Source organism: Fukomys damarensis, unplaced genomic scaffold (assembly GCF_012274545.1).
Source record: "Fukomys damarensis isolate Sample0158 unplaced genomic scaffold, DMR_v1.0_HiC HiC_scaffold_36, whole genome shotgun sequence".
Classification (NCBI taxonomy): domain Eukaryota; kingdom Metazoa; phylum Chordata; class Mammalia; order Rodentia; family Bathyergidae; genus Fukomys; species Fukomys damarensis.
This window is the reverse complement of record NW_022900948.1, coordinates 45228044-45241493: the sequence shown is the minus strand read 5'-3', so window position 1 is coordinate 45241493 and position 13450 is coordinate 45228044. Positions and strand designations below refer to the sequence as shown.

At 63.7% G+C, this 13450-nt stretch overlaps 1 protein-coding gene across 1 annotated transcript in view; it reads left to right on the top strand.

Annotated features, from left to right (window-relative positions):
* Fibcd1 (fibrinogen C domain containing 1) overlaps positions 1 to 13409 on the top strand; it is a gene marked incomplete at its 3' end in the record, with an annotated part of 18804 nt that extends 5395 nt beyond the window's left edge. The window contains exons 4-7 of the mRNA XM_010627371.1: positions 2022 to 2181; positions 2352 to 2488; positions 10377 to 10473; positions 13234 to 13409. Of these exons, the coding sequence (XP_010625673.1) occupies positions 2022 to 2181; positions 2352 to 2488; positions 10377 to 10473; positions 13234 to 13409 (570 nt within the window). The remainder of the gene's footprint in view (positions 1 to 2021; positions 2182 to 2351; positions 2489 to 10376; positions 10474 to 13233) is intronic.
* Positions 13410 to 13450: the final 41 nt, after the last annotated feature.

The following is a 13450-nucleotide window of genomic DNA, read 5'->3' as shown; positions in this document are numbered from 1 at the left end:
GCCCCTTCCGCCCACCCCGCCCCCGTGCAGACCCGGGCCAGCCTCTCCCCAGCCCTAGGCTGCAGCTGGAGAAGTTTCCGTCTCCATTACCCTGTCTGTCAGGGTGACGGATGAGGAGTGGGGGACGCCTGGTTGCCTCCTGCTGCCCCACCCCCGCAGCTACCCAGGCCTCCGCAGCCAGGGCCAGGCCCGGCCCACAGGTGTCTGTACTGGCAGGGGGGCACTCGCTGCACTTGAGGGGCAGATTTCCCTTGGGCTCTGGCAACTGCAGGGACCCCATGTTTTCTTGACTAGCGGCGGCCAGTGGGTTCCCCCTCCACAACCCCCAGGTCCCCGCCTCACTCCTCACCCCAGGACCCCGTGGCAGGCATCTCGGGAGTTTCTTTCTGGCAGGATCGGTGGAGTCCCCTGGCCCGAGGGTTGGAGTCAAAGAGCTGTCCAGCCCTGCCCCATCCTCGCAGCCTGGCATTCTTGGGCAGGTGACCTTCCCAGTCTGGGCTGGAGCCACTAGCCTTAAAGAGAGGGTTACCCACGCCACACCTGGGGAGCTCCCAATGTACAGGGCTGCCGGGCCTCAGGCACTGGGAGGCACCCACTAGGTGCACCCCTGCTTTCTTTTTTGAGTCAGGGTCTTGCTATGTAATCCAGACTCGAAATCTTCCTGCCTCATCCTCCAGGGTGCTGGGATTACAGGCAGGGGCCACCACACCCAGCTCTGCCCTGCCCCGTTTTGAACTAAGATTTAATCCCACAGGGATTGCTATTGATAACCCTTGGCATAGAGCCCCAGGCGCGCCCCGAGCTCAGGGCTCTGTTTCAAGGGCTCTTTGGGAGCGGGGCGCGGTGGTTGCCCCACGCCGCAGAAGTGTGGACTGCGGCTCCGGTGGCGAGGGCCTTGGGAAGGCTCGGCAGCACCTCGGAGATGCAGCAGAAGCAGCAATTCAGACTCCACAGCCTGTAAAGGTGGCAGCTGTGCCCTCTGAGTCACCCCTGAATTCGGGCCCCGGGTCTGGACCTCTCCCCTCCCCTCTGATCAGCGACCGTCCGAGCTCAGGTCTTCTTCTGCCTGCTAGCAAGCAGGAGGGGCCGGGCCAGGTTCCCTGTGGTCCCTGCCTGGGGCTTGTGGGTCCCTCCGCAGGCCCTGCCTGTTGCTGCCCATGTGGTCCAGAGCACCAGCCTGGTGGGGACTGACAGGCGACGGGTGCCTGGCAGGGTCTGCACCGCCCGAGCCCGGAGTCCCACAGCAGCCGTCTGCGGGGTGTATTTTTCTTTCTCCCCTCCGGTGGGCTCTCCGCAGACAAGTGGCAGGATCGGCGTGGAAGACCAAGCTTGCTCCCTGCTGCTGCGCACCTCCCCTCCCCAAGGACCCACAGCCTCCTAGAGCGTGGGCGGGGAGGCAGACACCCCCCATCCAGGCCCTGCAGACCCCCAGCCTAATTGGTGGGGTGCTGTGCAGAGCACAGGGGAGGGGCCCCACCCCCAGAAAGACCTTGTCCTCACCCTGCAGACTTTGGGAGGCTGAGGCAGGAGCATCCTTAGTTCAAGCCCAGCCTGAGCAACTTAGCAATTTAGTGAGATCCCATTTTAAAGGGACTGGGGATTTAGCTTGGTGTGAAGGCCCTGGGTTCAACTCCCAGTACAGCAACAAACCAATGAAACTCCCCGACAGACAGACAGGGCTGCCCGCTCCGTGTATTTCCTGCCAGCCAGGCCTGAGGACGTGGCCTTTTCACCGGCAGGGACCACTCCTGCTGGGCCTCAGTTTCTCTATTGCTCCGCACGTGGGGCCCAGAGGAGACAGTGGTGTGGTTGTCCTGTAGCCTGAAAGGTGCCCCTGGGACACTGTCCTGGTGCTCTGTCTGCCCCGTGGTCGTGGGGCCCCTGACCCCCCAACAGCGCCCCGAGCTCCCAGACCTGTGGGATCCGTGGGGGCTCGGCTGACCCTCAGGGTGCTGGGGTGTCTGGGCCCCAGGTGAGGAGCTGTGTGCCCCGTGGCCCACCTGGACCCCTGTGCCTTGCAGCTTCTTTCCGAGAGTCAGGGCCACGTGGCACACCTGGTGAACGCGGTCAGCGACATCCTGGACGCCCTGCGGAGGGACCGGGGGCTGGGCTGGCCACGCCTCAAGGCTGACCTGCAGAGGGCGCCGTCCAGGGGCACCCGGCCACGGGGCTGTGCAGTCGGTGAGTGCCGGGGCTGAGCTCCCAGTGACACCCAGGGAGCAGCGGTCCGGGTCTGACCGGAGGGCCCTGCCTGGCATGGCCGGGTGGGCAGAGGAGCCCAGAGTGGGGACAGTGGGGCGGGGTGTGCGGGCTGGGCCTTGCTGTCCTGAGTCACCCTCCTGCCCCTCCAGGCTCCCGGCCCCGAGACTGCCTGGACGTCCTCCTGAGCGGACAGCAGGACGACGGCGTCTACTCTGTCTTCCCCACCCACTACCCCGCCGGCTTCCAGGTCTACTGCGACATGCGTACGGACGGGGGCGGCTGGACGGTGAGTCTCAGCCTCGCTCTGTCCACGCCGTGGAGGCAACAGACGGGCGTGCGTCCCGTGGTTTTCCTCAAGTATCACTCGGGGGATGTTTAAAATTCTTCTTTTGAGTCAGGCAAGGGGCATTATGGCACACACCTGTAAAGCCAGCTGCTCAGGAGGCTGAGGCGGGAGGATTGCAAGTTTGAAGCCACTGGGCGATTTAGCAAGAACTTATTTCAAAATAAAAAAATAAAAAAAGCTCAGTAGCAAAGCCCCTGCCTAGCACGTGGCAGGCCCCAGTACTGAAAAACATTCTTTATTTTTGGGGAGGGCAGTTTGTTTGTTTTGGTTTTTGAGACAAGGTCTCACTGTGTAGTCCAGGCTGGCCTCGAACTCAGTGATCCTTCTGCCTCAGCCTTAGCCCTGCAACCTCAGCTGGGGTCACAGGTGTGCATCACCACGCCCAGCCATTTTGATTCTTTCACTTTCAAATGCCCACAAAAGCAGGTGCTAGCAGGGACCATCCTGCAGCCGGGGCTGGCTGACCCCGGTCAAGAGCCGGCAGTGGCTGACGGTGTTGAGCTCACTGCCACCCTCCCCTAAATTTCTGGGTTTCGATCCTGAAGGTTTCGTGTAGTTGGGCACGACCAGCCATAGCAAGATTGTTGTATAAAGATTACAAATGTGTGTCCTTTCCTTTATGCAAACTGGGGTGCTGGGCTCGGTGAGTTGTGAGTTGTACCCTGTTGGCCAGGTGACCTTGAACAGTGAACAATCCATACCACTGTCCCTGGGTACCACCCTGAAAACTGCTTGTCCATCCACACAGATGTGTTGCTGGTAATTCATCCAATGCACAACAGAGAGTGTTAGAAATTCTCAGCTTCCCATTTAGTTGAGCACCTACTGTATCAAGCACTAGGGAGTACAGAGTTGGTGAGGCCCCTCTCCAGATCTCTCAGGAGCTGGGAGACTGGGGAGGCTCTGGACCGACTTCCTAGGGAAAGGAGACTTTTTTTTCCATCCTGGTAATTGAACCCAGGGCCTTTGAACTGAGCGACATCCCCAGCCCTGTTTATTTTTTATTTTGAGACAGGGTCTTGCCAAGTTCCTAAGCAGCCCAGACTGCTTCCTCCTGCCTCAGCCTACCAGAGTGCTGGGATTACAGGCATGCACAGCCACGCAGGGCTGAGAGAGGGCTTCTGAGTGTGTGGGGGACAGCAGCAGGTCCAGGGGTCAACCGCACAGGGCGCAGGAGTCAGAGAGCAGGGACACACAGATGCAGTGGTGGGACAGGGCCCGTGAAGAGACGAGGCCGGGGTGTTGGCCTCCAGGTCGGAGGGTATGGACAGCACTGGGGAGCAATGGAGGGCGCTGGAGAAGAAAGGTGGGTGAGAGCTGTGCTGGGGCTGGAGCTGCAGCGTCCGTCCGGGGCTCCGTCTGGCTGTGGCGCTCAGTCGCGCTGCATGGCTTTGGCGAGTTCCTGAGCTTCTCTGGACCTCACCTTCTCAAGGGCCGCGGCAGGAAGTGGCTGGTGGGGCAGGAGGGGAGCACCCTGGGGGGCAGGAGGCAGGGCCACTCTGCCAGGGACTGGTGAGGACACAGGGTCCCTTGGGAAGCCTCTCTTCTGTCTTCTTCTGCTGTCCAGCCAGTGGTTCAGGGTCTACACTGCCCGCAGGTAACCCTTGGGTGGGGGCTGCTTGGGCCTCCCGCCAGCCCTGAGGTCAGGAGGAGGGGCGTGTAAGGCGTTGTCTACCTCAGCTCCTGGCTGCCCCAGCCTCCTCTGCCCCAGGCTAACAGAGCGTTTCCTGTGTGATCTGGAAGCCGATCAGTCACCAATGACCAGGGGCCACAGCCCTGAGACCCCGTGCCTCCAGCTCCCCACTGGAAGAGGGGGTCCGCGGGGCCCAAGGCACAGAAATGGGGTCCTGAGGCACTCAGGGTGTCCGACCTTGGCCTGGGCAGGCCCTCGCCTCTCCCAGGAGCGCGTTGAGTACTTCCGCTGTGTGCCTCCTGCCATCCAGGGGAGGTGCCGGACACCCCTGCAGCCAGTGACCTGGAAGTGTGTGGTGCGGGCTTTGGGGTCCTGGGGGTCCAGTTTGAAAGGGGTCAGCACCCCCAGGAGAGCCAGGAGGGCAGAGCAGGCTCCCCCGGTGACCCAGGGACGCTGCCCGCCAGCCCTGCCGTCCAGCTTTCACCCTGCCTGGGTCCATTCTGGGGTTAACAGCGCTTTGTCTTCCTAACCGCGAGGAGCCAGCGTGATGGGCTTTGCTCTGCATCCCTGGGCTGGAACCAGAGTCGGGGCCAGCGTGGCTTCATGAGCGCCACTCCCCAGCCGGGACCAGGGGCTCGGGCTGTCAGTGCGGAGGATGAGGAACAGGTGCCCATATCCCAGGGGCTCTGGAAGGAGGCCGCTGTTCAGGAAGTACTGGCGTGGCCAGGGGACGTTGGTATCCATTTGGGCCCTCAGCAGCGACCCTCTGGGCGTCCATCAGGATCTCCTCCTGCCACCCCGAGGCTCCGGCCTGAGTGAATGAGGTCTGACCTGCACTTCTAGGGATGGAGCTGTCCCCCGGGGGCCTCACTCGCTCAGGCACCAAGGCAGACGACCCACCTCCGGCCTGGGTGAGGCCCCTGGCAGCGTAGAGACCCGGGGGCTGGGCTGGAGTGGGGTTCGGGCAGGGAAAGGGGGGCTTGCTGGGGCCCGGAGACTCTGAGTTGCTGGCCTGGGTGGTGCACGGGGATCTGGGCCAGGGCCAGGGCCAGGAGGGAGGCAGGCAGGAGGCCGTGGCGCGAGCCTGGTGTCTCAGGTGGCTTCTGAGGCAGGGAGGTGGAGGAGGAAGAGGAAGGGGGGGTCCTCTCCTGTCCTGCAGGCCGCATTGCCGAGCTCTTGTCTTCGTGTGATCACCACATGGTCAGCCAGTCGGGTCCCATTCAGCATGGACAGCAGGGACCTGGTCTGGAAGTGATTCGGCTCTGTGCCACCCACTCCCCCCGCACCCAGAGACGCCAGGCTCGCACCCGTCTGCCGGGCGTCACCAGTGTGGGGGTCACCCAGTCAGATGTGCCCCCAACTGGATCTGCTGTGAGAGGGCCTGGCCCCCACCTCCCCACCTCCCTGCCAAGCCCTCCAGGCGGTAGGAAATCCAGCCCTCGCTCAGGAAACTTCGAAGAGCTCGGTGGCTCAGGAGAGATGAAAGCCCCCGGGCGCTGGGCACTGGGGACCCAGGTCCGAGAGGCAGCGCGCTCCCTCCTGCTGGGCTGCACTGTGGCCAGGTCCCAGTCCCGAGTCCCGAGGAGCAGGCACGGATCCCGAGGCCACCGATTAGTAATGAGTGGGTGGCGGCTGACAGGGCGGACCCGGCTAACTGCACTTTGTCACCTGGGTGCAGAAAGCTCGGCCCGGAGCAGCTGGGGTCCCTCGGTGTTAACGTGAATGGGATCCCGCACGTGGAACGCCCAGCCGGCGCCCACTTGATAAATGGCAGCTCTGGGTGTGTCGTGCCAGGAGCCGGCAGGCGCTGCTGCCAAGCCCGGGAAGCGTGGAAGGCCGCCAGTGCCGGGGGTACCACTTCCAGTCAACAACAAGGAGTAGGCCCGCTCCCTTCTGGGCTCAGCAGCTGGCTCCGAAGGGGAGGATGGAGGCGGTCAGACCCGCGGGCCCTGTCTCGCTCAGTCCTCCTCTGCCACAGCCCTGTGGGGACTTGCAGGAGGGAAACTGAGGCTCAGAAAAGGTCCGTGTGCGTCCAAGTCACAGCCGCAGGAGCCTGCCGGGCGCTCACTCGTCCCCGTGTCTCTGGCTGTCCGCCTGCCCTCCAGGGCCCTGCTTCCTCCACCACTCTGGGAGCGTCCATCTCCCCCAGGGGCCCCAGACCCAGCGAGGAACCCTAGGCCTCTGCCAGCCACGAGCCCCGGCCAGTGATTGTTGCAGTTACTGCGTGTCAAGTGCTGGCACTTTTATTCCTCACGCAAGCCTTGGGGCTTTGGGAGGTCAAAATCCCTGCTTTATCAATGGGGAAACTAAGGCACAGAGCCCAGAGGGCTGAGCAGGCTGGGAGCAGTGGGCTCCAGATCTGGGCCTCCACCCCTCCTAGTGCGGTGAGCTGTCTGGGGGTCAGCATCACCCCGTGAGCCCGGGTGTCAGTGGGACCCGGTGTGGCGCTTGCTCTGCAGGTGAGCTGTGACGGGAGTGGTCGCAGAGCCTGGGCGCAGTCTGGGTGGAACCTGGCCCGAGTGCCAGCCAGGTGCTCCCGGGACAGAGCTGGGTGAGGCTCAGCGGCACCCTGGCTGGCCCTCGGGCCCCGGCCACACTCAGACTTGCAGTGTGTTATGCGCTGCGCCCCTCCGCCCTGGGGCACAGACTCCGCCCCACCCGTGTCTCCATCTGCCGGGCTGTGGCAAGAGGATGCCGGCCTGGCACCGGGGTGACCTTGGAGCTGGCTCAGGGGCTCGGGAGGTGGGCCCCGTGCTCCTGGGCGGGGGGACAGTGCTGCGGGGTTGTCCTGGCTGGGCCTGGACGGGGCGCGTGAAGAGTGCAGGGCGATCTCCAGCTTGTCCCTCGGCCCTGGGGTCGGAGCTGGACAGACACACCCCTGTGCAGTTGTCCTTCCGTGGAGCCTGCACCATCTACGGCCCACATGGGCCCGGCTCCTTGGCAGAGCCCCTTGGCAGTACTTCCCAGGAGCGCCGGGTGGCGAGGGCTGGCTCCTGAGACTCAGCGTGGAAAACATGCTCTGTCTGTCTGCCCACCCGTGGCTGCAGCGGGCGCGCCTACATCCGCCACGTCCCCTCCCAAAGCCCGGGCAGACGCGGGGCGCTGGGCCCCGAGGGTCGCTGGGAGCAGGCCGTCCTTCTGCCTGGTCTTTGTTTCGCCAGCCCTTTTTGCCTCAGCAGGGATCCGAGGGGCAGGGGCGGGAGGAGGGCAACGTGGCCACACCCATCTCCTCCGTGCTCCCTTTGGTGTCTTCCGGCCCAGCGGATCTTGATTAAAGGCTTCTGCTGGGTGACATCCCAGTTGCTGGTGTCTCTGAAGTCAGCCAGTGCGCAGAGAGCTGGAGCCGCAGCTGTGGCTCGCGCCTGGCCTGAATCGGGCTGTTGACCTGCAGTGCCGGGGCCCTTGGCGCTTTGGGGCTGTGGGGCACCGTCCTGGGCACAGGGTGAGTGTGGGGCGCCGGGCACCCTCATCACTGGGAGTCTGAGCCAGTGACACGGACTGCCCTGGCGGGACCTGGAGGGCAGCGTTTCTCAGGCCACAGGCTGTCACCGTTGACAGGTGTCAGAACCGTTTCCGTGGGCTTTGACCAAGATTATTTCTTACTAAGACAGGGTGAAATCGCAACGATCACAGTAGGAAATACCAGGCTGCATCCTCCTTAGAACAGGGAACTATTTCCAGGAGATCTCAATTCAGAGAGAAATGTGTGCGTGCACTTGTGTGCACTTGTGTTTCTCTGGGTCGTGGTCACTCTGCGCGGGCGAGTCACGGTGTGGCCTTCCCTGGGGGGGTCCCGGTTCAGCACCACTCAGGTCTCAGGACCCGTGTGGCAAACACTGGGCGTAGTTTCCAAGATCTCAGCAGGAATGACGCCGGTCTCCACTTCCACGTCCTCTTCTGGGCGGTGCTGAAAAGCAGGAGCACAGGAGGCCCTGGGACGTGGTCACCGCTGTTAATCAGCATGTGGATGGAGCTTGGGGGACGGTGGGGGACGGTGGGGTGATGCTGTGAGCAGCACCTAGCTGGGAGGGCAGTGGGTGAGAGTTCAGATCTTGGCCTCTGGGCTGGAGGCAGATCCTCTGGAGGTTTGGGCCCTGCACGCACCCCAGAAAGCTGTGCCTCCCGCAAGCCTTCCTGTAGGGCCCCCTGGGCACCCCTGCACCTCGGGCCCCTGTGCAGCCCCGGCTGGGCATGGCCACCTGGGAGGGCAGTGCTGTCCCCAGCCCCCTTCCCCTCTTCCCCATGGGGCTCTCTGTCTGGTTTGGACGGATTTCCGGGGTTTGTGCCCCGCCTACCCCCTTTCTCCCTCACAGCAGCAGGACAGGCTGTAGAGGGGCAGGGGAATGAGCCGGGTTAACCCTCACCAAGGTCCTGGGAAGCCAGGCTTTTCCCTGGTGGGGGGAGGAGGGCTCAGTAGGAGGACGGAGCAGCTGCCCTCCTTTCCTGCAGGGCCACCTCCCAACTTCCTGGAAGTCAGGCCCCACTGGGCAGCCCTGCTCTTTCCACCGGCTTCCCACCTGGGCAGGGGCACCCTGAGGGCAGGGCTTGACCTCAGGCCTCTTGGCTCAGGTCCCCAGCTGGCATCTCGAACTGAGGATCTCCACGGAACATTTGTAGGAATGAGAGGCTCCTATCGGGCTGAGCATAATGACTCGTGCCAGCACTCTGGGAGGCTGAGGCAGGAGGGTCACAAATTGGATTCCAGCCTGGGCAGCTTAGCTGGCATTTCCTGACCTCCTCCTATGTAGCTGGCTCTGAGCTCATTGGGCCATCAGAGCCCACGGGAAGGTCCTGCTCTGATTCCATTCTGCACACAGGAACACCGAGGCTCTGAGGGAGAGCGACTCAGTAGGACACCAGAACCCCAGTCCACTCAGCCGTGGCCCCAGCGCAGGGCCAGCAGCCTCCAGTGCCAGCTGTGCCCCAGGCTCCAGCGCCGGCAGCCCTGCCCCTCTGTGCAGCCCAACACCCTCTGGGGAGCCTCCGCTGCTAGGATTAAGCCTTTCCCGGGCTGCGTGCTCAGGGTCCCAATCTCAGCTGTCGATAAGGCTCCCTGGTACCTCAGATCTCAGCCAGGCTGGGCTGATCAAATTTCCTGAGGACTTTGAAATTTCAGGGCTGGGCCTGCAGGTGAGGGGAGTGAGGTGTCACTGCCCCTCCCAGCTCCCTGATGGTAGAGCTGCCCTGAGGCCTGTGACCCCCACCCCCCACCCCGTCCCCACCCTGATGCCCAGTGTCTGGCCTGCGCTCACCCCGGCCCGGGCCGGTCGTTCTGAGCCACTGAGATCCAGCTGCTTAGTAATGAAAGCGGCACTCAGAGCCCTCGGAGTCGCAGCCAGAGCTCTGCACAGTTGGAGGGGAGCGGCCAGGTCTGCGTGAACGGGCTTGTTATCCAGAGGCAGCGAGGGTTGGGTGGCCTTCATTTCAGAGCAGTGTAGCCCAGGGGTTCCAGGCCCCCGGCTGGGAATGTCATCCCAGGAAGCATAAGGGCAGCTTGCCAGCTCCCACCCCAGTCCATGGACTCCCCTAAGGAGCGGTTTGGACTTGGGGCTCCCGGGTGCCCCCAACCCTGGGCTATCTGAGATGGGACTCTGGAGGCCAAGCCTAAGCTGGGGTAGCTGTTTCAAAGCTTGAGAATAGGGCCACACCTGGTGGTGCACACCTGTAACCCCAGCACTCTGGGAGGCTGAGGCAGGAAGATCCCATGTTGGAACCCAGCCTGAGCAGTTTAGGAATTTAGCAAGACCCTGTCTCAAAACAAAAAGTAGAAAAGGGCTGGAGATGCAGTTCAGTGCAGCAGCCCAGTATCACCACTAAAAAGCAGCAAAACACCACCCTCAGTGACAGCTTTCGTTCTATTTTATTGTGACCTGGAAAATTCCATCGCGACTCTTGTCCCTTCTTCATCACTGGGGAAACTGAGGTCCAGTGCCAGGAAGGGCCCAGCCTCCTGCATCGGGCAGCAGAGGCCCGCTGGAGGCTGGGCGTCCTGCAGTCCATGGAGAGCCCTTCTTGCGGACTCGGAAGGTGTGTGGCTGGTCACTCAGTCCCACCCTGGTCACCATGCTGCTCTGGAGCCGGGGCTGGGAGCTGTGGAGGGCAACGGGGGCCTGGTCAGGATCGGGGTTAGGGAGTCGGGGTGGGGCGGGCCCGCGGGGACCATGGTAGGCGCCAGCTCTCCCTCCTGCCCTGCAGGTGTTCCAGCGCCGCCAGGATGGCTCTGTGAACTTCTTCCGGGGCTGGGATGCGTACCGGGAGGGCTTCGGCAAGCTGACGGGCGAGCACTGGCTAGGTAAGAGCCCCGCCCCGAACAGACGTCCTCCCAGGGCTGCATGATTGGGCGCTGCCCCGGATCTGGAGCCACCACTCAGGCCTGGGGACCACGGGCAGGGTCGAGAGCAGCAGGGACCCTGCGGGGCAGTGCTGTGGGGCCTGTTAATGCCGTTATGACGCAGCATCCACCTTCAAATGCGCTCAGTGTTTTGAGGGTGTTAGATGCCTTCTCTAATTCCACTCTGATCGGGAACAATGCAGGGTCTCGCACGTGGATGTGTCCGGGCAGCGGCTGAGCCGGGGTTTGAGTTGCTGTCGTGTGGGGATCCGGTTGACGCACGACACAGTGACTGCTCACCATTACCCCAAGTCCCCGTGCACCCCGTGTGGGTACCCGGGAGGCCAAGTGCATGGTGGGAGGTGGGTGGGGGCAGGGGAGCCTGGTGCCTGGTGCCAGGTTGGGCCTGGAGGCCCCAGGTCCGTAAGGGCTTCAGTGAGACCATGGGTGCCAAAGGCAGGGCAGAGGGGCGCGGTGCCCGCTCCTGGGCTGTCGTTAATGTCGGCTGCCCCAGCCTGGGGTCCGGAGGGCAGGGCCTCCCCTTCCTTGGCCCGGGGAACCAGGGGGCTGCCCGCAGGAGTGCAGTGCCACCGCTGCGCACCCTGTGACCCGCCTCCCCCTGCACCTGCTGACGTCTGTCCCCGAACCCTCACACCGCCTGAGGGGGGCAGCTTCCCCTCCTACAAGGAAACCGGGGCTGGAGACGTGCGGTCATGTTACAAGCCTGTGTTGGTGGGGTGTGTCCCCTGCAGGGTCCCGCGCCGGGGAGAGCAGCTTTGAACCACGCCCTGGAGGGGCGGGACTGCGAGGCCCCGGCTGGGGAGCCCCCTCCCGGTGCCCACATGGGGGCACGAAGGGAGAAGGCGGCCACCCACTCCCATCAGCCCCAGCGCCCCGCTGCTCAGAAGCCACCACAACTCAGTTGAAATCTCTGTGGGCTCAGGACGAGGAAGTGCTTAGGCCAGGCCTAATCAGCCCTGCAGGCGCCAGGCGGGCCTGGGGATGGAGCCCCCCGGCTCCCACGCCTCCTCTCACCCCAATGTCTGTCTTTTCCCGTGGAGTTATAGGAGCTCTTTATGTACTAAGGTGACCAGTCCTTGGTCCAGCGCCCAGGGTACATATCTACTCCCAGGCATTTGTCTTCCAGCCTTGTTCTTTCCTAGAAGTTTTAAATTTTTACGCGGTCATTTCTACCGGTCTTTTCCTTCCTCTCTTCTGAGTTTTAGACCCTGCTTTTGCCCCCAGGTTCATCAGTGTCTCCCGGTGTATTGTTCTTTGCTTTCCCGTTAGTGTTTTGGGCTGGGCTCTCAATCCACCTGCAAGCTCTCCGGTGGACTGAGGCAGGGCGCGCGGGGCTTCTGCGCCGCACCCCCTATCCCTTGCCCCTGGAACCTGCAGTCAGAGGGACAGTGGGCTGCATCGAGCAGTCCCCGGGCTGGCAGAAGTCCCTGGCGACCAGCAGGGGCTGGAGAAGCCCGGGGAGCTGGAGGGGAGGTGGGGACCAGTGTCGGGGAGGCGCACCCAAGCCCAAAGGCTGCCCCTGGTGGGGACCCTCGGCGCAGACACCCTGTGGCGGCAGAGAGGGAACCGCTGCCTCCCGTTCAGGTCCTCTCAGAGCGTGGGACTCGTCCCCGGCAGGTCCGGCTAAGAGCCTGGGGTCACATCCACAGAGTGGCTCTGCTTCTGAGTAGCTGTGCAACCCAGGCCAGCTCCTTAACCTCCCTGGGCCCCTTGTCGTCCTCGGAGGACAGGAGAGAAGACAGCACTTGCCTCCAGGGTGACTGGGGACACCCGGATGGGAGCGGTGGGAAGGGCTGTGGGGTGCCGGGGCCCACCAGACCCGACTGTCTCCCTGGGAGCCTCCTGGCCCCACATCCACCCTGGGGGGTCACCTGTGCAGGGGCCCAGAGGCGGGGAGCGACTCCCCGAGGGCCGGGGCTGACATAGGGGACGCTGGCTGAGGTCCCGTGGCCGTCATCCTTGCTCTTCCTGGGCTGCTCCTGCCGAGCCAGAGCCTGGTGGGTGGGAAGAAGCCACTGCCCTGCGGGTGGATGGGGTCTGTCCTGTCTTCCTGCCCTGCTGGCTCACACTGGCCCCAGGGGCTGGCGCAAGGCAGGCAGGGGGTGAGGCTGATGAAATGTCACTGCCGCTGCCCACCCGGAGCATGTGATTAAACGCCCTCTTAATCAGGAGTTAATCACAGGCAGGGAGCCGTGTGTGGCCCGGGAGGGGTGCAGAGGAAGGGACAGGGCAGGGCAGGCGGGCAGGTGTGGCTGCGGTGCAGAGCCTGACGGGGGCAGCAGGCGCCAGCGTGGCCTCTGTGCAGGACCAGCTGCTGGGAACAGGACTGGCACCCAGGGTGGCGACCCAGAAGGTGCCTGAAAGTGCCCGGGGCAGGGGCTGGGACGGATGCCCGGAGGTGCAGAGGTGCAGAGGCCCAGAGGCTGGGGCGGGAAGGCAGCACCAGACCGGCTCCTGCTGTCTTTCCCCGGCTGTCAGCTCTAAGGAGCATTTGGAAAGCACGGCCAATTTAAAGAGTAAACCAAACGGGAACACCTGGCAGTCTCCGCTTCCTGCCAAACAGACCCGCAGGAAGAAGGCAGCAGCGTGGAGCAGAGGCGCACTTGCCGCCAGTTGTCCTTGCCTCGCCAAACACGCGCTCCCAGCCCCCCAACCCCTCTTTCTTTCTCGGCCGCCTCCTCGCCCACCTCTCCCCTCCAGGGCTCAAGAGGATCCACGCGCTGACCACGCAGGCCGCCTACGAGCTGCACGTGGACCTGGAGGACTTCGACAACGGCACGGCCTTCGCCCGCTACGGGAGCTTCGGCGTGGGCTTGTTCTCGGTGGAGCCCGAGGAGGACGGGTACCCGCTCTCCGTGGCCCAGTACTCGGGCACCGCAGGTAGGAGGACGCTGGGGTCTCGCCGGCTTGCGCCCCG